This window comes from Oncorhynchus tshawytscha, linkage group LG28 (assembly GCF_018296145.1).
Source record: "Oncorhynchus tshawytscha isolate Ot180627B linkage group LG28, Otsh_v2.0, whole genome shotgun sequence".
NCBI classification, from domain to species: Eukaryota; Metazoa; Chordata; class Actinopteri; order Salmoniformes; family Salmonidae; genus Oncorhynchus; species Oncorhynchus tshawytscha.
In genome coordinates this window covers 12,990,730-13,017,322 of record NC_056456.1, presented here as the reverse complement: position 1 = coordinate 13,017,322, position 26,593 = coordinate 12,990,730, and the positions used below count along the sequence as shown (strand labels likewise).

The following is a 26,593-nucleotide window of genomic DNA, read 5'->3' as shown; positions in this document are numbered from 1 at the left end:
CATTCAATCTTCCCCGCCAGTTCAGTGAATGCTGAAGCTTCTTTTATATCCAGCATACAAGAACAACCTTGCTTCCTGAATATACAGTTGAAGTCGGAAGTTTGCATACACTTAGGTTGGAGACGTTAAAACTTGTTTTTCAACCGCTCCACACATTTCTTGTTAACAAACTATAGTTTTGGCAAGTCGGTTAGGACATGTACTTTGTGCTTGACATAAGTAATTTTTCCAACAATTGATTATTTCACTTATAGTTCATTGTATCACAATTCCAGTGAGTCAGAAGTTTACATACACTAAGTTGACTGTGCCTTTAAACAGCTTGGAAAATTCCAGAAAATTCTGTCATGGATTTAGAAGCTTCTGATAGGCTAATTGACCAAATTTGAGTCAATTGGAGGAGTACCTGTGGATGTATTTCAAGGCCTACCTTCAAACTCAGTGCCTCTTTGCTTGACATCATGGAAAAATCTAAAGAAATCAGCCAAGACTACAAAAAATTGTAGACCTCCACAAGTCTGGTTCATCCTTGGGAGCAATTTCCAAATGCCTGAAGGTACCATGTTCATCTATACAAACAATAATATGCAAGTATAAACCCAATGGGACCACGCAGCCGTCATATCGCTCAGGAAGGAGACGCGTTCTGTCTCCTGGAGATGAACATACTTTGGTGTGAAAAGTTCAATCAATCCCAGAACAACAGCAAAGGACCTTGTGAAGATGCTGAAGGAAACAGGTACAAAAGTATCTATATCCACAGTAAAATGAGTCCTATATCGATATAACCTGAAAGTCCGCTCAGCAAGGAAGAAGCCACTGCTCCAAAACCGCAATAAAAAATCCAGACTATGGTTTGCAACTGCACATGGGGACAATGATCGTACTTTTTTGAGAAATGTCCTCTGGTCTGATGAAACAAAAATAGAACTGTTTGGCCATAATGACCATCGTTATGTTTGGAGCCAAATGCTTGCAAGCCAAAGAACACCATCCCAATCGTGAAGCACGGGGTTGGCAGCATCATGTTGTGGGGGTGCTTTGCTGCAGGAGGGACTTGTGCACTTCACAAAATAGATGGCTTCATGAGGTAGGAAACTTATGTGGATATATTGAAGCAACATCTCAAGGCATCAGTCAAGAAGTTAAAGCTTGGTCGCAAATGGTTCTTCCAAATGGACATTGACCCCAAGAATAATTCCAAAGTTGTGGCAAAATGGCTTAAGGACAAAGAAGTCAAGGTATTGGAGTGGACATCACATAGCTCTGACCTCAATCCCATAGAACATTTCTGGGCAGAACTGGAAAAGCGTTTAATGCATTTAACAGGTGTACCTTGTTATTTGAGCCAATCAGTTGTGTTGTGACAAGGTAGTGTCATGTTGGCATAAATGGTCAGGAGACAGGCGCAGAAATGCGTAATAGGTTTTTTTCTCCCCCAAATTACAGCATTCCGTGTAAAAACATGGGGACGAAGACCAAACAAACACGTATAGAAAACACAGGGTTGAAACCCAAACAGAAGAGTGAGGAGTACCTCTAATAAATACACGGGACGAGACCCGAACATACACCCACACAATGATTATTACACGGGACGAGACCCTTAATCATCTACATAATACAAGTGGCATAAAAGCCAAAGCAACACAGCACAGGTGCTCACACGACCAACGGACATTGTAACAATAATCGACAGGATAATGGTGAACAAAGGGCACAATTATACAATACTAATCACTGGGAATAGGGACCAGGTGTGCGTCATGACAGTTCCGGAGGGATCCGTGACATGTAGGGGTGGTGTACAGAAGATAGCCCTATTTGGTAAAACACCAAGTCCATATTATGGCAAGAACAGCTCAAATAACCAAAGAGAAATGACAGTCCATCATTACTTTAAGACATGAAGGTCAGTCAATCCAGAGAATTTTGAGAACTTTCTTCAAGTGCAGTCGCAAAAACCAACAAGCGCTATGATGAAACTGGCTCTCATGAGCTCACGAGGACCGCCACAAGAAAGGACGACCCAGTGTGACCTCTGCTGCAGAGGATAAGTTCATTAGAGTTACCAGCCTCAGAAACTTGCATCCAAAATAAATGCTTCACAGAGTTCAAGTAACAGACACATCAACTGTTCAGAGGAGACTGTGTGAATTAGGACTTCCTGGTTGAATTGCTGCAAAAACCCCATCGAAGAAGAAGAGTGGTGCCGCTCTAGCAGGTGGGGGAGGGGCCATACTGTGAACGAGTGAAACAGGGAGAAGGGAGGAAAGAGACGAGTGACAGCAACCAACCAACCAAGCCGACTCGCGCTATAGTAGATTAATAGCTTCCATAGCTAGGTTATTTATCCTCAAATGTGATAAATAATGGCAGGGTAGCCTAGTGGTTAGTGTTGGACTAGTAACCGAAAGGTTGCAAGTTCGAATCCCCGAGCTGACAAGGTACAAATCTGTCGTTCTGCCCCTGAACAAGGCAGTTAACCCACCGTTCCTAGGCCGTCATTGAAAATAAGAATTTGTTCTTAACTGACTTGACTAGTTAAATAAAGGTTAAAAAATAAAAATTAAGTGGTACCTGTCTTGACTGCATCAAACCGGGAGAAGCTAGCTAAATCAGCTAGCTTGGCTAATTGACGCTGCTGTGCATGAGTTCTCATCCTACAGCTACAAATAACAACTCCATTCAGAATATTAGCTAAATAGCAGGCTAGTTGTTGGCTTTTGGTGGTTGTAGCCTATCCTTCTCCTTTAACTTTGAATTCTGTCATATTAATTCCATCTTCCGTTGATTAAATATCCTAACTTTTTCCACACGGAGGCCTATTGCCACTTGTAATGAGTGGTGATTGGCCAACAACAAGCTACACGCGTCACGCTCCACTCTTGTGAAGAGCGGGTGCTACAGAATAAATTAGAGCATTTCTCTCTCTCTACTGCAGCAGTTGCATTCGGATCTGTACGGGCCCTTCCGGACAAGTCAGTTAAAATTACACATACTCCAGACCCATGACGAACAACGTGGAGTCAAGCACGTATATCTGTGGTCCTGCTGCTGCTGCTGTGTGTGTGTGTGTGTGTGTGTGTGTGTGTGTGTGTGTGTGTGTGTGTGTGTGTGTGTGTGTGCGCGCACCGGTGTGTTGTGTAACAGGACATGAATGTTCCAATGCCTTGGGCAGGGACACTCTTTTCTCTGTAAGCTATGGCTCCCTATAGACACATAATATGCCCTTCACGTTTCCCAGCCTTAATAGCCTCATTCTAACCTTGCCGTTCATAATAGAGTTGAATCCCCAGGTGAAAAACACGAAACCGTATGAATTATAGCCCTATAGACTATAGTAAATGTCAGCAGTGTGATTAACATGTTGATACACTTCTGTAGAATTCAACTGGAAATGAGCCAGTTTTGTAGGTGTGTGTGTGTGTGTGTGTGTGTGTGTGTGTGTGTGTGTGTGTGTGTGTGTGTGTGTGTGTGTGTGTGTGTGTGTGTGTGTGTATCGTAGCTAGCACATAACGTTCTGAGAACCATATGTTTCAAAGAGCTTGGTGAGAATTTGGTTGTCCTATGGTTATTTTGCATGCAACTTTCCCACAAAGTTCTGAGAATGGTGCAGGAAACCCAGCTTTTACTTTTCTTTTTCAGTTTCTCAGGTGGGAATGTCAATATTTTCAACATAATGTTTTCGACAGGTTTCCTCACGGTTCAATTTAAAGTCATGCTCTCAGAACATTCAGAGAACGTTAAGAAACAACATTCTTCTGTGGGAATTTCAGTACTTCAGAAGAATGTTTTCTGCAGGTTTCCTCATAGTTCTATTTAATGTCATGTTCATGAACATTAAGAGAACTTTCCATAAAACCCACAAGAACATTAGTAGCGTTCAAGGAACTTTCTAACAATGTTATTTAAAACCATATGCACTGAGTGTACAAAATATTAGGAACACCTTCCTAATATTGAGCTGCACCCCCTTTTGCCCTCAGAACAGCCTCAATTATTCAGGGCATGGACTCTACAAGGTGTCGAAAGCGTTCCACAGGGATGCTGGCCCATGTTGACTCCAATGCTTGTGTGAAGTTGGATGGATGTCCTTTGGGTGGTGGACCATTCTTGATACATACGGGAAACTGTTGAGTGTGAAAATCCCAGCAGTGTTGCAGTTCTTATTAACAAACTCAAACCAGTGCGCCTGGTACCTACGACCATATCACGTTCAAATGCACTTAAATCCTTTTTCTTGCCCATTCACCCTCTGAATGGCACAAATATACAATCCATGGCTCAATTGTCTCAAGGCTTAAAACAGATTATTTAAACTGTCTATTCCCTTTCAGTTTTTCCCCTTAAACTTTCTACTCCCCTTCAGTGCTTAGTTTGCACCGGGGCCTTCGTCTCCTCTTTCTATTCTGGTTAGAGGCAGTTTGCACTGTTCTGTGAAGGAAGTAGTACACAGCGTTGTACGAGATCTTGTTTCTTGGCAATTTCTTGCATGGAATAGCCTTCAATTCTCAGAACAGAAATAGACTGATGCGTTTCAGAAGAAAGTCTTTGTTTCTGGCCATTTTGAGCCTGTAATCGAACCCCAAAATGCTGATGCTCCAGATACTCAACTAGTTTAAAGAAGGACAATTGTATTGCTTCTTTAATCAGAACAACCGTTTTCAGCTGTGCTAACATAATTGCAAAAGGGTTTTCTAATGATCAATTAGCCTTTCAAAATGATAAATTTGGATTAGCTAACACAACGTGCCATTGGAACACAGGAGGGGTGGTTGCTGATAATGGGCCTCTGTACGCCTATGTAGATATCCCATAAAAAATCTGCAGTTTCCAGCTACAATGGTCATTTACAACATTAACAATGTCTACACTGTATTTCTGATCAATTTAATGTTATTGTAATGGACAAAGAAATGCTTTTCTTTCAAAATCAAGGACATTTCTAAGTGACCCCAAACTTTTGAACGGTAGTGTACATTCCCACAACTTCCAAGGAACCAAATGTGCTAGCTGGGGTCTGTGTGTGTGCATGTGTGTGTGTAGTCACACTGTGTGTGTGTTTCTGTGTGTGTGTTTCTAATCCCTAGTCTCTCTCTCCCTTCCCAGGTAATGACCTGTTCCTGGTGGCAGTCCATGAGCTGGGCCACGCCCTGGGTCTGGAACACTCCAATGACCCCACAGCCATCATGGCTCCATTCTACCAGTACATGGACACAGAGAACTTCAAACTTCCTCACGACGACCTTCAGGGCATCCAGAAAATCTATGGTACTGTACCAACAGGTAACTGCCAAATTATAGGAAACACCAAAATAAAGTGTCTTAATAGGGAGTTGGGCCAACCACCACGAGCCACCAAAACAGCTTCAATGCACCTTGGCACAGATTCTACAAGTGTCTGAAACTCTACTGGAGGAATGTGACACGATTCTTCCACAAGAAATTCCATAATTCAGTGTTTTGTTGATGATGGTGGAAAACGTAACGTTATCACTATAACTACTGTTCCCTGAATGAGGGCAACAAGGTACACCATATTATGGGGAGTCACACTCTTGCGACTTCGGTTGAAGGATCTACAATCACGTCTTCCACAGGTGATAAGCATGCGGCTCGGATTCACTCCTTCAATTTAATACCATTCGTAACCGAGCCCAGGAATGGATGGTGCGTTTCCCTCCTTCAGGGAACAGTAGTTATAGTCATAACGTTACATTCCCTTTCAGTCAGTCAACTTCGGTACAACATACAATGAGGAAATATAATCACGCCCCAAGCCGACCCCAACGGATAGTAATCCCAGCCATAAGTACTCTGTGTACTATACTGGGAGCAGTGACATCCAAGCAATAAAACCTCACAAAAGTGTGTGGTGATGCCCAACTCACCGCAGCACAAATATCTCCTATAGTCAACCCTTTAAACAACGCCCAAGATGCCACCAGACTCCTGGTGGAGTGGACATGTACACCTCTAGGTGACCCTTGCCCCATACTGCTATATGCCAGGGGGAAAGCCTCCACAATCCAAAGGGAGAAACGCTGCATAGAGAGCGCCCTGCCGCAAGCTGGATTAGCAAAACAGATAAAAAGTTGATCACATAACCAGATGTCCTGGGTACGTTTAATGTATGTGCGTAAAGCCCGCACAGGGCATGTAACCTCTGTTTCTCTTCAGAAGCAAAAAAGAGGACACAAAAAGGGAACTAGTTCAAAAGCTAAGTACCTGTAGGACATAGTCACGACTTTTGGAGCGAAGGCCGCATTTGGACACAATGTCACCTTAGAGCTGAATACAGGAAGGGTGTACGGATAACGCGTGGAGGTCCCCAACATGTTTAGCCGAGGCCAAAGGGAGGTTTTGTAGGAGAGGATCTTCAGATCCACCGACTCCAGAGTCTCAGTGCCTCCAAAACCAGTGCCAATTTCCAACTCCCAATTCATATCAATTCTGGGATTATGTCCTCCATTCTTTTGGTTATTACTGATGCATACCATTATGATCCATGTTAAGAATTGCGATATGTCTATAGGTCTGCATTCCTTCTTATCCTTACCTGCTTTTTGGAATAACAGATGTGATGGCTTCTCTCCATGGTGGTAGATCTCCCTCTCGTAGATTCCAGTTCAAAGAGGCCCCGACGTAGAGGTGTTAGTTGTTCTCTGAAGGCTTTGAACCAGTCATGCCATCAGGGCCTGGAGATCTTTTTGCTTTTAGATTAAATATTGCATTATTCATTTCTTCAGTAGTTATTTCTGAAGTAAGTTTATAATTTTGCTCTGTTCCAATTGAAGGGAGTTCAAGTGAGTTTTAAAAAAACGCCCTGTTGTCTGTGCATCTGACTTCTCTGGTTGCTTGCACAGATTTGTATAGTATGATTCAAACGCATTCTGTATTTCATCCCAATTTGCATTTAATCTGCTTTGTTTTGCGGTCTTTTATTTAGAAAATTGTATTCTGTGCTTATTTGTCAGTCTTATAGCAGTCCCCATGCTAGTCATTTGAGTCTGCTTCGTTATATCGTTCTTTCAGGAACCTAAGCTTTTTTCTCTACTTCTTCAATATAAATCTGGTCAATTTCCTGTCTTACCCTTTGAATCTCACGTAATATAAAAGGGTCTTTGAAATGACTATGAGATCGTTCTAAGCTTCCTAATGTTTCCTGTAATTTCAGCAGTTTCTGTGCATTTATCTTTTTCTTCAGAGATGATGTGGCTAGGATCTTCCCTCTATTAACCAGCTTAGTGTATCCCACAATGTAGCAGGGGATACTTCCCCGTTCTCATTATTCTCCAGATAGACGTTCAATTCTGTCTTTATTGACTCCTTAAATGCTGGATCATTCAGCATGCGTGTATTAAGCCTCCATAGAGTATTTCTTGGTTTGCTATCAAGATGTAGAGTTAGGTCAACTCCATTATGATCTAATAAGTCGTTCTGCTTAACCTTACAATCCTTAAGCCTGTGTCTATCTGCACTGTACATGAAAAAGTAGTCTAACCTGGAGTATTCAGTGTGGCGGGCTGAGTAAAAAGTGCATCCCCTATATGACCTATGGAAGTCGCGCCAAACATCAAACAGTCCTAAATCCTGTAAAATCCTATTGATCTTTTTAGCAACCGAGCTCATTTTCCTATTTTGATTTGTACTGTCCAATTGTGAGATTAAAATCATGTTAAAATCCCCTCCACTGATAAGCGTGCCAGAGGTTTCTGTGGCAGTTAAATCAAACACATTCCTAAAGAACACCATGTCATTCCCCGGTGGAGCGTAAACATTAAATGATGTAACTTCCTTGTGATCCAGTTTAAGTTTAACAAAGATACATCTACCCTCCTTTCCTTTTATTTCTGATAGAAGCTTAAAATTGCAACGCCCCTTCTACCCATTTTATAAGAAGAAAAAATGGTATTTCTATATCCCATAATCTTGAGTTCTCGTGATCAGGTGTGGATAAGTGAGTTTCCTGACAGAATAATGCGTCAACTCTCTCCCGTTTCATCTTTGCTATTACCTCACTTCTCTTGACGGCACTCCCCAATCTGTTTGCATTGAGACTTATGACCTTAAATTCCCCATGATGCATCGATTTAAACCAAAAAGCCTGTGCACCATAACAGCCTGCTTAGCATCAACCTAAAAAGACAGAAAAAACAAGAACAATAAAAAAGTAAATTAAAGTGGGGAAAGAATTTGCAATGCCAGAGGACTGAGGGGGATGAGCCTGACCGCTGGAGGGGCCCCTCACTCAAATGTCAAAATGCGTGATGCAAACAAAACCTTTTTGTGACTTTCATGAATCTGATGACTGTTATTTATTTAATCCACTAACTATGTTTAATTGTTACCCTATAAAATTAATAATAATAATAACAATTAACTCATTAGGAATTTGGGGCACCACGGAAGAAGTTGTTTAACTTCTCTAGGATAGGGGGCAGCATTTGGAATTTTGGATGAAAAGCATGCCCAAATTCAACTGCCTGCTACTCATCCCGAGGAGATAAGATATGCATATTATTAGTAGATTTGGATAGAAAACACTCTGAAGTTTCTAAAACGGTTTGAATCATATCTGTGAGTATAACAGAACTTATGTACCAGGTGAAACCCCGAGGACAAGCCATTCAGAATTTAAAAAAAATTGTCACCCTCTTTTCAATCGAATTTCATTGGGAATCCAGATTTCTAAGGGACTTGCTTGCAGTTCCTACCGCTTCCACTGGATGTCACCAGTCTTTAGAAATCGGTTGAGGTTATTCCTTTGTGTAATGAAGAAGTACGGCCATCTTGAACAAGGGTCACTTCATGTGTACTGTTTGATAGAGGCGCATGACCAGAAAGCATGCTTCAGTTCTGTTTTCTTCCTGTATTGAACACAGATCATCCCGTCTTCGATTTGATCGATTATTTACTTTAAAAAATACCTAAAGTTGTATTACAAAAGTAGTTTGAAATGTTTTGGCAAAGTTTACTGGTAACTTTTGAGATATTTCGTAGTCACGTTGTGCAAGTTGGAACCGGTGTTTTTCTGGATCAAATGCACCAAATAAACAGACATTTTGGATATATATGGATGGAATTAATCAAACAAAAGGACCATTTGTGATGTTTATGGGACATATTGGAGTGCCAACAGAAGAAGCTCGTCAAAGGTAAGGCATGATTCATATTTTTATTTCTGCGTTTTGTGTCGCGCCTGCAGGGTTGAAATGTTTTTTCTCTTTTGTTTATGGAGGTGCTATCCTCAGATAATAGCATTTGTTTTTTTCTGCTTTCGCCGAAAAGCCTTTTTGAAATCTGACATGTTGGCTGGATTCACAACTCGCATAGCTTTAATTTGGTACCTTACATGTGTGATTTCATGAAAGTTAGATTTTTATAGGAATTTATTTGAATTTGGCGCTCTGCATTTTTCTGGCTTTTGACCAAGCGGGACGCTACCGTCCCACATATCCCAGAGAGGTTAATGAGTTACTATCTCCTGAATTAAACTCTAAATGATATATAAGTGATATATTGATAACAGTCACTTATTAATCATTAACTCATATCAGTCTCATTCTGAACAGTCGTAACCTGCTTGGATCTGCAAGAACCCCAGCCTTGCTGATTATTCAGTACTACACAATTTGTTTGAATCATTTATTTACTAACTAAATAATAACACAGAATACACATACACACTTGCATGAGACAAAAGTCCCTAGTGGACTGACAATATATGATGGCTTGTTACAACATAACATTAGAGGGGGGAGCGAGAGAGAGAGACAAAGGGAAAGAGACACTTATTGTACATTTGGAAACTACACTCCCAGTAACCATTTACTTTGCATACGAACCACCGCCCGTTGGGAGTAAGAAATTAATATATTTACACGTTTGAATGCCATCATTCGTCATCTATCTCTGTTGAAACCAACCCTTCATGAAAGGGGTTTTTGTTGGCCTTTCCTGTGGGCCACTTGTACACACTCTGATTGTCCACCAGGGGTCACAATGTCCTTCTTCCATGAACTTTTCCTACGTTCCCCTTTTAGTGTAAGTTACTATAATACTCAGAGTAAATACTTGAATTTATGGGGAAAATACCCAACAGATGTGCAGTACGAAAAATCAGGAAGCCATTTCCTAAATTGCGTCACCAGAAGCCCAGAGAAGGAAAATGTTTAATCTAACTCAAATACAGGAAACAACAGTTTTAACACCCGTGAACAGTGTGGAACTCACTTGAATTTTTTTTATTTATGTGCCAAGGCTTGCCTGAAGCCCAGCCCACTCTGGGTACAAGGACTCCGGCTATCAGTGGCATTCCAAACACTTAACAGACACACACTCTCCCCTCAGCCCTCAAATTAAGTGGACACTTCTGATGACGTATCATGACGTCTGATGAGTATACACTTGCAGCACTTTAAATAGACCGCCCTTGTCCGAACATTCGTCACATTCAACCCGCAATGATTGTGTTTTCAGCCACCGGTAGCTTGTGGGTGCTTTACATGCGCTACCGTCAATTATGATTGCATTTCTACTTACATTAAATATATAATTATTAATATACACCTACTGTATGATAGCTAGCGAATGAATTATCTAAATAACGTTAGCCTGCCTAGCTACTTCTGAAGAAGGAAAATGTTTTATTTCTGTAATTTCCAAAAGCTAACCTAACAAAAACATCATTCATTTTACGAGACGTGTTTGTGCCCTCATGTGCATTAGTAGCACCATTTCTAACTTATTTACATTTGTTTTTACTTATTTATGTTAAAAAAATATGAGGCTTTTTAACATAAGATAGTGTCGTGTCTCTATTATCCCTAATGTGATGACAGGCTATTTTCAAATCGATTACCTAACGTTTAATTTTTGAATAAATTAATCAGGCAATAACTAACTAATTAGGAAGAGGATGGCACCCCGGAAGCATTAGTTTATATGGAGCGGCTATCTCCCAAATCCACTCTTAAAGATCTGAAGATCTTTTATATCAATAGCAGTCCATCATTAATTATTCTTTACCTTCTATTAGTCTCATCGGAACATCTTACAAAATTCTGCATGAAACCTAGCATAAATTATGAATCAGCGTTATACAAATTGGCTTAATTATTTATTTACTAACTAATCAAATCACATAAATACATAACAAACAAACAGTAGATATTATACATTGGGTTGCTACATGATACAAAGAAAAGACTCCCTAGCTGGCAAAGCCGATATGATGGCTTGGTAGACGAAAGAAAGGGGGTGTGGACCGATAAAGAGCGGGAAACTCAGAGGATTACTACACTCATAGAAATTACTAATACTTTACATGAATGACCACTCATTCAAAAAGAAATTGCAATTCATATTTACGCCCGTATGTCGTTGTCTTCTCTGTTGGAAGCTGGTCTGTCTGCTGGAGAGTTCATCAGAGTCTCTCTGGTTGCGTTTCCCCCGAAGATTAAAGTATTTTGATGTTGTTAGACGGATACTTCAGAATACCATTCGGAGATGTTGCCATAGAATAGGTGTTTCGGTGGTTGTCTGTATTCTTGTCCTAGGTTTACGTAATTTCTAGCTGAAGACTAGTAATTTGTGTCGTCTAGAATTTCTCACTTATTCTGTAGAGATTGATAGTCTCAGAGTTTAACTCCACCCGTGTAGCCAATGCTCCATTAAATTCTGTAGTTTAATTTCCAGCCGTGTGGCCAATGCTCCACGTAGTATAGTATTGTCCTTTGGTAGAGTTGTAGTTTAATCCACTTCACACACCAGCGTCACACGGCATGTTTTGGTCTTAGATATTCAACCATTTGCAACCTTAGTTTACACTGGGGTTTACGTGGTCTGGTGTGAATTTCATCAGGAGTGGGTTTTATACGTTTCAGACAGCTGGGAAATGTACACATTAAGAGATACCGTTCAGTGGAAAAGGGCCGTGACGTCTAATGTGATGTCTGGGCTCACGGGAGTGTGGCCACTGACTAGTTCATCTTTATATGAAAATCCATACTCTCATTTAGAAGGTTAATATCACGTTACATCGTTTCACAAACAGCTGGGAAATGTACACTTTAAGAGATATCATTATGTGTGTTTCCTGTCCTTCATGAGATCACCAAATGAAACACTCATCATAACTGTGCCTTTAGTGTACATGGACCATTCCCACATTCTCAAAAGTAGAAATGGTTTAATTCTCCCATTTTGGGGATTTAGGAGTTTGGCCCGGTGAAGTCCTTTGTTCTCTTTCTGTACTCTCTCCCTCTCTTTCTGCATGACCAGGGGGAGAGAGCCTCTGCCAAGAATTTATGACCTGAGATAACAAAACCTGGGTTTAGGAGAGAGAGTGAGGAACGAGGAACAAGAGGGGGGGGGGGGCGATCCACACCCAGAAAGGGCCACGTCATGACACTAGGCTAGCCTCTTTGACTGCAGCACGGTCCGTTTAGAATAACCAAGCGACTTAATGATACATATACTAAGCAAGAGAGCTACTTCAGAAACTCCATCATGGGAAGGCGGGAATAGCTAGTAATACCTAGCTCGCCTTAGTGAGTTAGCCAACCTGGCTAGCACGCTATGCAGCACTTGTTTAGCTAGCCCGGTCTCGAAAGTCCACATAGGAATGGATCACTGGGGTGGGACCGGACCCTTCATCAACAAGTCTGGGAAGAGAGGCAAGCAGTGCTTACCCGAGGCAGCCTGTGAGGTACCCACCGAACCAGGATGCCCCTTCTCTTCGAGTAGCCTCCCGTAACCGATGACAGAGTGCACAGGAGCCGAGTTGGGCACAGGCAGCCATTACATACCCCACGCCCAGGCAGACCACCAAATCCATCTCTGCTTCCAGCATTCGGGAAAGGAAAGTCACCATCAGTAATTCCAAGCTTCCTCAAGAATGCTACACGTCTTTCCAGGGAGTCTGTACACAGTGCGTGGCAATGCGTACCCAAACTAGTTTGATTGAGGGCCGCCTGAGTATGCTCCAAACCCGAGACAAACTATACATAGATTATGAGTATCTTTCAGAGAAATGCTATAACCTCATGACTGGGGACATGATCTCGACCCCAAACCAAACACACACTTAGGCATCGTCGTCTCAGTCGTTTTGTTGACCATTTTACTCATTGCACCAGCAAATTGAAGAATAACTAATAACTTTGTTTGTGATTAGAAAACGTATGATAACTAGTACAGTGTACAGGTGGTGAGCCCACTCTATCACAGTTTAGTTAGCGCAACGTAAGACAGTCTCCTTTTCCAATTGTTTGTGTTACTAGCATGAATCGTTCCTGTTTTTACATTTTAGTCATCTAGCAGACGCTCTTATCCAGAGCAAATTACAGTAGTGAGAGCATACATTTCCATACTGGTCCCCCGTGGGAATCATACCATGCTCTACCAACTGAGCCACACGGACCACATGAGGTGAAGAGTGGAATAATTGAAAGAATCCGAGCCTCACACTGGGCTTCTAGTGAGGCGTGGATTTAATTTGCCTTGTCAGGCGTGATTGTAGATCCTTCAACTAGAGTGCGACTACCCATAGTAGGTTGTACTGAAGTTGACTGACTGAAAGGGAACGCTCCAGAATCTCCCACAAGTGTTCAATTGGGTTGTGATCTTATAACTGACACACACACACACACACACACACACACACACACACACACACACACACACACACACACACACACACACACACACACACACACACACACCCTTTAAACCCCATATGCTATTTGAGACCTCTCTTTCAAAGTCACTGAGATCTTTTCTTCTTGCCATGGTAGCCAAAATAATGGGCAACTGGGCATTTTTATACATGACCCTAAGCATGATGGGATGTTAATTGCTTAATTAACTCAGGAACCACTCCTGTGTGGAGCACCTGCTTTCAATAAACTTTGTATCCTTCATTTACTCAAGTGTTTCCTTTATTTGGGCATTTACCTGTATCTATTGTACTGCATTTAATTTCCCACATAATATTATATTATAGTAATGCCGTCAATCTGTTTAGTACACTAAATCTACGCAAAGTAGTATAGTAATAGTATTGTGTATATAATTTAAAAAACATTTGTTTTATTGTTTTCATTGAAGGAATAAATGTTCAATGACACTATGTATATTTTTTATGCCCTTAGCTAGTTAGTTGGTTTGGCTAATGTTTCCCATTCATCTCCAGGTCCACCAGACAGGGCTCTCCAGCCCACCAGGGCCCCACCCACGGCCCCTCCCCCACGCTTCCACTCCCCTTCGGAACCCCGCAAGCACGACCGCCAGGTACGGCCCCACCGCCCTCCTCAGGGCGCCAAACCCTCCAACCCCTACGCCACGCCCAACATCTGCGACGGAGGCTTCAACACCCTGGCCATCCTCAGACAGGAGCTGTTCGTATTCAAGGTAGGTCGGCATGCACAGATACTGTGTAATGTACACTTGTCTACCCTAAAAAATCTACAAAGTGTTAAAAGATAATAGATTTTTCCTTCCGGTTCCGGTGGCATGCATTGCAACATGTGGCTTTTCGCTGCTTTCTTTTGCAAATTACTATAAATTGATGGACTTATTTCCTCAAACCTGTCAATAATTAACACCATATTAAGGTGTGGAACATTCATTGTGTGACAAGGAATAACTAGTAGGTCTATTGCGCTCCAAAGCTAGAATTTGTCTGTCCACAATTCGACTGTGGGAATATGGTGTCTCTCAATATCAGATTGTTCGTGAGGGGGGGAAACGACAAATGAGTGTTTTTTCCTGTGGCTCCTGCTTTTTGTTTTACAGCCATGGGCTTATTAACACCAAATATAATAATTGCATCTGCAATACTACTTTTTTGGGGGGGTACAATGGCAACGCTAGCTATTCTCTCATGGAATGTGAGAGGCCTAAACTCACCAATCAAACGTTCCAGCTGTCTTGATATTCTAGCAAGAAACCATATTGATATAGCAATGTCCCAAGGAGAACACCTGCTCCAAAAGGACACACACAGAATAGAGAACTACTTGTACAAACTGGCTGCTTTTTCACCAGCCCCAAACAAAACTAAAGGTGCACGCACACAAGCGAAAAATAATATTTAAATATCCTTAAATCATACCCTATTAACATATTTTAAGTATATGTATTTACGTATATTTAAAATGATCTAAATTGGAACAATTTTAAATACATTTAATGTAAATTTATTTGTATTTTCTAACCATTTAAGTATATTAAATACATACAAAATGATCTAAAGTGGGGCATGTTCTTAGTATATTAGATACTAATGTGTATTCTAATATACTTTGAATACACCTTAAGTATATTTATATGTATTTCTCAAAAGTGGAATATTTTTCTTCTGTATATTTGTATTATTCTTTTCACTCTGTCATTTACATCATTATTGTGGAGTCACTGCAACGTTGTTGATCTATCCTCAGCTTTCTCCCATCACAGCCATTGAACTCTGTAATTGTTTTACAATCAATCACCAATGGCCTCATGGTAACATCACTTAGCAGTTTCACTCCTGCCCTGCAGCTCAGTTCAGAAGAACGACTGTACCTTTGCTATGTCTGGGTGGTTTAATTCATAATCCACAGCATAATTTTATTAACTTGAACATGCTTAAAGAGATATTCGATGTCTGATTTTTGTATTGTTACCAATCTATCAATCATTGCCCTGTATTGAAGGTTGATGATAGCATATGTATAGTATACTACAAGACTGAAAAACAATGAATATAATATATTATAGTCTACTTAATATATACTAGAAAAATACATCTCGAATTTGAAGTATATTATTTGATTATTTTGTATATTTCAGTATACTTGTAATATATTACAATATACTTTTTTTTTTGCTTGGGTAATCATTGCGACACATAAGAAATAAAAAAGTACCATCTTGGGTAAAGGCAAAGACCAAGAAGGCAGAATCACTTTCCTTAAATGTATCCATAATGGAAAGAAAATTGCCTTTATTAATGTGTATGCTCCAAATTCATTTAATCCTATGTTTTTTGATTCTCTGAGCAGCATATTGTTAGAATTAAGTGAATTCCAACTGGTTATTGGGACAAACATGAATGCCATTTTGGACATGCGGGACAAAACTAATGAGACCAACTCCAATCCAGAGGCAGTCAAGGCTCTCCAACATATACTCTCTGATTACAACCTTATTGATGCCTGACTAGCTCATAACCCTAAAGCAAAGAAGTACACTATCTATTTAAACAGGCACAAAGCATTCTCCCGTATTGATTTCGTGCCATTATCTACTCCTCTATTTTCTTTAATCATGAAAATAGAAATTTGGCATATGAGCATATCTGATCACCATGCTTATTATTGCCAGATACAAATGCCAGAACCTCCTAAAAGAACCACATGTTTTAATGATTCCTTACTACAAAATCATACTTTCTGTGAACAATTTCAAACTGAATTAAATGAATTGATAATGATTAACAAAAATTAAGTCGATGATCATCCGATTTCATGGGATGTCATTGAAGGTTTTATTAAAAACAATGCAACTGCATTTGCATCTGGGCTGAATGAATCACAATTAATGAAGATATCAGAATTGGAAAAGTTGTTAACGACGTTAGAGCGGTTTCAACAAACACTTTTATCAGACTAGGTAGCGACTACTCTTTTCAAAGTCAAGACAGATCTAAATCTATACGACAGAGAGCAGAATTTGACATCCATCAAGTTAGACTCAACCTTTACTTCCGTGGTAATCGATCCAGTCGTCTACTGTCTAACAGGCTTTGTAGTAATGATCGATTAGAGTATATTGCAACTATAGAATCTGAATCAGGTGAATTGCTAATTACTTCCCGTTTGTATAAAATAATTGTACACCTCTGATTGTACATCCACACAAAGCCAGATTGAATCATTTTTAAAAGCTATAAGAACTTGTCTTTTTTCAACTGAAGAAGCCAGCTTCCAGGGAGCCCACATCTCCCTTCATGACCTCAAATGGACATTGGATAACATGAATAAAGACAAATCACCTGGTTGTGATGGTATTCCTCCTGATGTCTATAATTTATTGGGGAACCAATTAGGTCCACTGCTACTTGAAATGATTAACAAAGCCGTTCACAAAGGTTTGTTTTGAAGGGATGTAAATACAGCGCTAATTTCGCTTTTATTTTATTTTAAAAGGTAAGGACTCCACCCAGTGCTCTCACTACCTTCTATCTTTGATAAACACAGATATTAAATTATTTTCCAAAAATGTAATTTCTTTAAATTTAAAATTCTGTGAACTGTCTTGTGCAAGTTTTAAATTGACACAATACCTGTTAGCCATGCTAACTAGCGTTTTCGAATTTGAGAGTAAATAAAACCTACTAATATTGATAAAAGTCACCTTGTCCGAAAGGTTATCAAAACGCCACGCCGGGTAAGCCTACACGAAACACAGCCCTTATTGTAAGTGCTTCTAACATTTCCTATGGGGAAAATGAATGGTGGGGAAATTATTGGAACCATTTCTGTTTGACCGCACGATTTTATGGTTATTATTACACTTCCACTGTTGACCATGTCCCCTGATTTTGGATGGAGAGATGTTAAAAGATATGTTTACATGTGGAGGTGTTCACTGAAGGCTTTCAGTGGAATCGATCACTGCTGGTTTTAGGGAATGCGACGAAGCAGGTTTCAGAGTTTGGGTTTATGCTACCACAGAGAAGGAGGTGAAGATCATGTGTTTTTGTCTGCACCGTTTGTAGGACCAGTGGTTCTGGAGGGTGAGGGACAACTCAGTGGTCCCTGGCTACCCCATGCAGATCAACTACTTCTGGAAAGGCCTGCCTGCCAAGATCGACGCCGTCTATGAAAACAGCGAAGGGAAGTTTGTCTTCTTCAAAGGTGAGAGAAAGAGAGGAATGAGAGATAGAGAGGAAAAAAAGGACAGGATGGGAGAGAGATGGAGGAGATGAAAGGGAGCTTACTTTACTCTTGTATCAGCAGAAGGTAGCATTACGTTTGAAGGGTAGTTTGAGTAGAGCAATTGAGGGAAAAAGACAGAGCAAAGCAGTTTGTGGTCATCACAATGTCATATTGATAAGTACAAGAGAATGCCAATGCAATTAGTAGAAATATGTTCTAAATAGCATCAATTTTGTACTGTATGATAACGGGTGAGAGTTGAGCCCCTCCTCCATCCCTGCATCCCTCCATCAGGCAGATTAACATGACATCTGTCACCCAGCAGGATCACAGAGAGCATCATGCTTTATTTATTCCCTCGTGGAGGAGCTACTTACTGGACTGGACTCCCAACACTTTAGTAGCCCGTTATTGTCCTGCGTTCACAATAAAACAACACTTCAGTAGCCCCTTATTCTACTGCATTCACAATAAAACAACACTTCAGTAGCCCCTTATTGTCCTGCGTTCACAATAAAACAACACTTCAGTAGCCCCTTATTGTCCTGTGTTCACAATAAAACAACACTTCAGTAGCCCCTTATTCTACTGCATTCACAATAAAACAACACTTCAGTAGCCCCTTATTGTACTGCATTCACAATAAAACAACACTTCAGTAGCCCCTTATTGTCCTGCGTTCACAATAAAACAACACTTCAGTAGCCCCTTATTGTCCTGCGTTCACAATAAAACAACACTTCAGTAGCCCCTTATTGTCCTGCGTTCACAATAAAACAACACTTCAGTAGCCCCTTATTGTCCTGCGTTCACAATAAAACAACACTTCAGTAGCCCCTTATTGTCCTGCGTTCACAATAAAACAACACTTCAGTAGCCCCTTATTGTACTGCGTTCACAATAAAACAACACTTCAGTAGCCCCTTATTGTCCTGCGTTCACAATAAAACAACACTTCAGTAGCCCCTTATTGTCCTGCGTTCACAATAAAACAACACTTCAGTAGCCCCTTATTGTCCTGCGTTCACAATAAAACAACACTTCAGTAGCCCCTTATTGTACTCATTATAATTACACCTGTTTTCAAAAGCTGTTAAATAAACTCACAACACTATAGTAGCTCTTTACCTCTTCCTGAACTATGCAAATAAGTCACTGGTGTAATGCAGTGTCCCCCCTTCATGTCTATGTGGCTGTTTATAGAATCGATGATGCCAGGGCATGTAGCCTGTAGCTTTGCTTTAGCTAATGGATTGGATAAATGTTTATTACTAGGCCTATTTGGTCGTCCTTTTCTCATGTTAATCCTAACATTTCACGAAGCTATGCACAGTGTCTGCTGGCTGGCGGCAATAATGTAATTACTTGTTCGGTAATTAAAGTAGGAGATTCAAACATTGCAGATTGTAAAATTAATTTTCGATGCAGCAGCATACTAATCAGCTCCCAATTGATTTTTTTGGGGAATATACAACGGTCCTGTGTAGCCTACCTGAACCTCCATGACATGAGCTCTCACGCTTTCTCCCAGCTTGGATAGAAAGTTGTTGTGCGTAAAACCAATCTATTAAATGCCACATTTATTGACTGTCCAGTATCCAGACGACCTGTCCCCAGAGCTTCCTATACAGTTCCTCTCTTTCCGTAACGTGTTGAGGCCAGCAAATAAGAAGAATGAGAGGTTTATTTAAAGATGTTACAGAACTACTGTATTTAAAGCACCACTCCCTTCTGCCCAGTTTCCTTGATGTTGCTACGGCAATCAAGCTTCTTCTTTTTTTTAACCACCCCTGTAACTGTCGCTTCTGCGGAGAGATCGTTTTCTGAACAAAAACTCTCTCGGTCTGATAAACTCCACTCAGTGCACTAGCGGCGTCGTAGCCTGGACCATGACCTTTGTTCACTGATATCCCGTTTCTTTCAATCAGTTTCTTTTTTTCAAGGCATGAGGCACTTTTTCAGACACATTCCTGAAGCCCAAGAAACAAACACTTAACTTCCTAGTACGTATTGAAATGAAAAAAAAGGTTTATAAATGACTTTTTGGAGGGTTTCTGTAAAAATGATTAAATAAGTAAATAAAATAGACATCGAGGACATGCGGATGGGCCTCCAGAGGTGTGGGCCTTCCGGGGGCTGCGGGGGTGTCCGGTACGCCAGTGTAATAAGCCCTCGTTATTAGAATCAATTAAAAGTCACAATAGCGCCAATACTGCTCACAGTGTTACATAGCAAGCAACAGTGTAAAACATCATGTTTGGACCCAGGCTCTGTTTGTGATTACTGGATAATTATGACCACTGATCCATTTGTGTCTATTTTTTCTTTTTAGGGAACCGCTTCTGGGTGGTCAAGGACACTACTCTGCAGCCCACCTACCCTCAGGATATCTCTCTGTTTGGGAGCGGGATGCCCACCCAGAGTATAGAGACCGCCGTGTGGTGGGAGGACGTGGCCAAGACATACTTCTTCAAGGGAGACAGGTCTGTTTTACCTTTTCCTTTCTCCATGACACCACATTGGTTTGATTCATAGTGACGATAGATTGTAGCTGATGATAGAATTGACTGGCAGGCATTGATGACAATGGGGCCTGCATGTTATGGAGGCTTTGAGACCGTCTGTGCGTTACACTAGATTTGTTAGATTGTGAATTAGGTTATACCTTATATTGTATTAGTTTTTATCAATGACAATGATACAGGCTAGCTGATATAGAATTGACTGATATTAGCACGAATGTTTTTATTATTGAAAAAAAACAAAAAAATATTTTATTTTACTAGGCAAGTCAGTTAAGAATACATTTTTATTTTCAATGACGGCCTAGGAACAGTGGGTTAACTACCTGTTCAGGGGCAGAACGACAGATTTGTACCTTGTCAGCTCGGGGATTTGAACTTGCAACCTTTCGGTTACTAGTCCAACGCTCTAACCACTAGGCTACCCTGCCGCCCCATGTTGAGGGACTTGTCTGGTAAGGAGACCATCTATGTATGTGGACTATAAGAGAATAAGATGCTATACTTAGTACATGGTGTTTACCAATATGACTCAGATATTTTGTGAAGCTGTCATGATAGATGAAATCATATGAATGCGCTGACACTGGTGGGAGAGCAGATCAAATTATTTGTCATGGCGCTGTCATCATGCCGCAGCACCCTGTTCACTAGGAAGTTTTGTTTTTAAGACCACGACATCATCCCTCTGTGTATGACAGCGTAACGTTCTCCTGCGCCTTAAAAGTTGTGTGTGCGTGTAGAAGATCATGAGATTATAATGCTGGTGTGTGAGTGTGTGAGTGAGTGTGCAGGAAATGCAAACTTGTAGTGTATTTGGGTTTTCAAAAAAGCTTCTAAAGTTTGGAATTTCCACTTTGAAATGTCCGACTTAAGTTGCACTAACAATTTTTTTATCAACCCCTATAAAAACGTAATTAAATTATAATCCACATAATAATTCTAATTAACTATTGCTCCAGGATGATTTCCCTCCTTTAGCAAACTGGCTCAAATGAAGATCCTACATCTGCATTTCTGGATATTGACTGCACTGTTTCATTCCTACCTGGCTTTAGATACTGGAGGTACAACGAAGATATGAGGAACATGGACCCTGGTTACCCAAAACCCATCACTGTTTGGAAGGGCATCCCTGACTCCCCTCAGGGGGCTTTTGTGGACAAGGCCAACGGTAGGCCATCCCATTCCTCCCTCTATATCATCTTCTATCTCTGCATCTCTTTCTAATCACTCAAATTGGCCTCTTTGCTCTATATAGCCTATTTATGCCTTGCTTCTCAGTACAGGACATTTTTGATTGTGTTCTAAAACTAGAAAATGTACATTTTAGGATAAACTTTTTTGGCACAAGTCATTTTATTAACTTGTATGAATGTTTAAATATGGAGTTTTTTTCATCCTGTGAACAGGATTCACCTACTTCTACAAGGGGAAGGAGTACTGGAAGTTCAACAACCAGCGGTTGCGTGTGGAGCCGGGCTACCCCCGCTCCATCCTGAGGGACTTCATGGGCTGCGACGGCCCGCCGGCCGACCCCGACTGGGACTGGAGCCCCCCGGAGGTGGAGGAGCGCCACTCCGACAGCAGCAACGGTGACGTGGACGTCGTCATCAAGCTGGACAGCACAGGGGGCACAGAGAATGCCGTGGCTATCGCCATCCCCTGCGTCCTGGCGCTGTGCATGATGGTCCTGCTCTACACCGTGTTCCAGTTCAGGAGGAAGAGCACGCAGAGACACATACTGTACTGCAAGCGCTCCATGCAGGAGTGGGTCTGAGCTAAACCTGAGAGGGGACTGGAACTGTAGGGGAGGTGTATGGAACTTCCACTAGGGACTGTGGGAAGAGCTATCAAACTCCTATTGCTCTCTAGTTGTTAAACTAACTCCCTCTGTGGATGGACAGTATATGCAGTACAGTAGAGGAGTCCTCCTAACATGTTCCAAACTGTGCTTTGCCCTCTTTGTGACATGCAAGGTGGAGAAAAGGGAGACGTCTTCATTCAAGACTATGATGGACTGTGGCTGCCAATTCCAACGAAGATGTGTCTGATTTAACTCTTGACTATCATTGGGTGCACTCAGTAGTTATTGGAGAAAAAGGAAAGCTGTGTGGGACCCATGTCTTTCTCTGTCTCTGCACGCCCCTAACAAGCCCTTACTATCTACCGTACAGTGGACCATTTAGTAATAGGCTACTACTTTTTATTTTCATGTCCTAGTAAAGTTCAAGTTGCCCAGACTGTGCTTTTTGATTTAATTCTCTTTCAAATATTAGTACTTGTGAGGTGGACTGTCTGACCCAAACCAAATATGACCTTTGACCTATCTTCCCTTCCTAGTGAGGATTACGACTCCGAGATTCTTTGTTGGGATGTTTAATTCTAATCTATGGATCTAACATCATCATGACATGACATCACGCTTACGTTTTCTTTGGCCATGTCTTTTCCATATCTGTCCATGGCCATCCGTCTGGTCTGGTGTGCTCTCTGTCTGTCTGTGATCTACAGGAAGCAGCAGCAGCTAGGAACAGAGCTGAGAACCGAATAAGACTGTTGTGGCAGCCTGTCTCTAACACAGGGGGCCAAAACCATCTCTGCAATATTTTGGAGACTGCCTTAATCATAGCTTACTTTTGTTATGTTTCTTTCTGTGTGTGTGTGTGTGTGTGTGAGAGTGTGTTTGCGTGACTCTGTCTGTGTGGGTGGGTGTGTGTGTGTGTGTGTGTGCACGTGTGCGTTAACATATCTACTGTATGTAGGCTCCACAAATCTGTATGAAAATAGTGGTAGTGGGGTTTACTGTGTCCATTTCTTAACATCTTTTGACATGTTGTTCTTCTGACTGGCAGTGACAGCAGTTGGTTTTTCATGTATTCTTTTACATGGTGTGATAAAAAAAAAGTTAAAGTAAAAGTGGCAAAATCCTGGCTGTGATCTGAAGACATATACAGTAGGTACAGTCAATGTGAATAAAATATACAGTAGGTCCCAAGAAACATGTTACAGTATATTGTCTCTGAATTGCCCATGGTTGCCCTCCATGATATTAAAATCAATGTGGTTGTGTGATGTCACGTTCCTCTCGACGTGTGTGAGATGACTCAGTATGTGAGATTCCCGGTGAACGTGAAGAAACGTATTTTAACATTTTTAGGGATATGAGTTGTTCACATTTGTGGTACTTCTTTTTTTGTTTTTACTTAAAAATATTTGATAGAATCAGGATAATGAACTCCATATCAACAGCTATATCAATACCATACAGTGCCTTGTGAAAAGTCTACACACCCTTGTAAAAGTTTAAGATTTCGTGTTAAAAAGAGATTAAATTGGGATTTTTTTTGTGTACACAATCTACTCCACAGTGAAATAACATGGCAAAGAAATAAACTTTTTGTCCTCAATGAAAAAAAGAAGGTTCGGGGCAAACCCAACACAACACATCACAGAGTGAAAAAGTGTTTTTCCAAGTATTGTGGGGGCAATATCATGTTTTGGGTATGCATGTCATCGGCAAGAACTGGGGAGTTGGTCCAGATCCCCAAAAATATGAAAGGAACAAAGCCAATGTAAAAATGTTGAGGGAAACCTGCCTCAGTCCTCTGAAGACCTAACACTGCAATATAATTGTATTTTTCAGTGGGACAAATAAACACATTTTAAGGCGAAATACACTCCAGAATGGCTTTCGAAGACGTGTTTAGTATTCCGTAGTGGTCCAGTCTCAGTCCTAACTTAAATTTCCTTGAAAAACAGAGACACGGTTTGAATATTTCTACTAATCAATCATTTCGAACGAAATTCACTGAGTTTGAGCAATTTTGACTAAAACAATGGATATACAGAACATTAAGGACACCTGCTCTCTCCATGACATAGACTGACCAGGTGAATCCAAGTGAAAGCTATGATCCTTCATTGATGTCACTTGTTGAATTCCCTTCAATCAGTGTAGATGAAGGGGAGAAGACAGGTTAAATAATGATTTTTAAGCCTTGAGACAATTGAGACATGGATTGTGTATGTGTGCCATTCAGAGGATGAATGGTTAAGACAAAAGAGCCTTTGAACGGGGCATGGTAGCAGGTGCCAGGCGCACTGATTTGTGTCAAGAACTGCAACGCTGCTGGGTTTTACACACTCAAAAGTTTCCCATGTGTATCAAGAATTGTCCACCACCCAAAGGACATCCAGCCAATTTGACACAACTGTGGGAAGCTTTGGAGTGAACATGGGCCGGCATCCCTGTCGAATGCTTTCGACACCTTGTAGAGTCCATTCCCCGGTAAATTGGAAGCTGTCCTTAATGTTTTGTACACTCAGTGTATGTTGCCCTAAAAAAAGAGATTCCCAAATATTTTTGCCCCACGACACCATTTTGATATCTGACAATTAAAAGCAATTAAACGCTTTTAATTGGGGTATGGCAGTCAATTGAAAAACATTCTAACAGTTTCTGATTGTCACATAATTTTAATGTGGGGCTGTGACAATCAATTGCAAATTAGTCAGACATAATTGACCTAATCTCACCACCACTAATGAGATGGGTGTGCTTGATTCATGGTCGACAGTGCACACCTCATCTCTGCTGTCACTTCCAACCTCGATCGACATTTGGTTTTAATGCAGATGAGAGCACTGAAACCAGCTTCACACAGATATGAGCTGGCGAAGGGTACCATGAGATTTATGGTGCTTTCAAGACAACTGTTCCCAAGTTCAAAACAACTGGGAACTCGGAACTGGAACTTCCGACCTCAGTGCTTTCAAAACAAAAAATATGATTTCAATTTAAGGCAGAAAAATGTGAAAACTGTGCTAGGGGTGTGTAGACTTTCACGAGACACTGTACCGTAACCCTTAGAAATCATATAACAAAAGTGTTCTCATCAAGCCATTCATTTTTCATTGTTGTTCATTTAATCTAGAGTCGATGTCCTTGCGCCCGTAGAAATCTAATGCCGCAATTCCGCATCTGCGCTGAAAGGTAACAGAGCTAGAGCGGTTTTTGGCAAACCACGAGACATCCCGAAAATCGGTCTTCTCACAAAATCATCTGTAACATCAAATAGTTTGGCCTACAAAACTCTATGGAGATGGGAGACTCTCACAAACAGGTACATGTCAGTTGTTGCTCTAGGACGCCCACAGGTCTCACAAGACTCGTCGTTTTTTTGGGGGGGGGGGGGACTCGGTTGTTCAATGTGAATCTGTTATTCAATGCGTTTGTATAGGCTAATAGCAGTAAGACCAAATAAAAATGGTCATAAAATATATATATATTATTTATACAAGGGGTCTTAAAGTTAAAAATCAAATAGCAAAATTATGTTTCTTAAAACAATTCCATATGGCTTAGTATTCCATGTCAATTCGTGAAGAATGCTGAAAATCAAATTTTCCCTAACGAGGATTTGGAATTCAGTTGGTGTACTTCCTGAATTGACTGAATTGAATTGAAATGGAACCCAACTCTGAAGCAGAGCCAGTCAGGCTAGTTCAGTTCAGTCAGTACTGTATTGCTGCATTTATTCCCCTGTGCTCATCAGCACCTCAGTCTCGTTGCACTGTTCTGAGGGCAAGATAAAGTCTGTCAATAAAGTGTATTTTAAAATGCAGTGCAGCTTTTTTGGGCATCCTCATGCTTTGTTTGTTGCTGGTTGCTTTTTGTCATTGTACATTCGTGTAAATGTGATTTTCCTTTTAAGTGTTTAAATCTAAGAAAATGATATTTATAAGTTATCATCAAATTATATACAGTGGTAGTAGTATCGTCGCCAACAGAAGTGATGATTGAAGTTTGAAAGCAAAGAGATGGAAAGAGAAAATGAGAAAAGAGGCTAAACCAAAAGGATGAATACGCTTAAAAAAGACTTTGCCATTTCATCATTTTGGGTTGTATAGAGAATTCCATCTGTGTGTACAAAGGATCAGCATCAACGCCATAACAAGCCAAAACCCTATAATTCTATAGTCAACTAACATGAGATCTTTTCCACTAAGGGCAAAAGTGAACGTCATAAAAACCAGGAGCATTAAATGTTCAAACTGTCTGGCATAGTAACCAGCTCTGTCTGTCCTCTGGAAGTAGATAAGTGTTGCCTTTACCAGGCTCTTGAGTGCCTCGCTCTC

The 26,593-nt window shown here is 40.8% G+C and overlaps 1 protein-coding gene across 2 annotated transcripts in view; it reads left to right on the top strand.

Annotated features, from left to right (window-relative positions):
• LOC112226766 (matrix metalloproteinase-16-like) overlaps positions 1-24,357 on the top strand; it is a 43,902-nt gene extending 19,545 nt beyond the window's left edge. The window contains exons 7-12 of one of the 2 annotated variants that reach the window (XM_042308295.1): positions 5,113-5,274; positions 14,201-14,418; positions 17,771-17,909; positions 20,263-20,413; positions 21,511-21,626; positions 21,865-24,357. In XM_042308295.1, the coding sequence (XP_042164229.1) occupies positions 5,113-5,274; positions 14,201-14,418; positions 17,771-17,909; positions 20,263-20,413; positions 21,511-21,626; positions 21,865-22,232 (1,154 nt within the window). In that variant the 3' untranslated portion in view covers positions 22,233-24,357. Of the gene's footprint in view, positions 1-5,112; positions 5,290-14,200; positions 14,419-17,770; positions 17,910-20,262; positions 20,414-21,510; positions 21,627-21,864 lie in introns of both variants that reach the window. The other variant, XM_042308294.1, reaches the window with a different exon arrangement.
• The last annotated feature ends 2,236 nt before the right edge of the window (positions 24,358-26,593 follow it).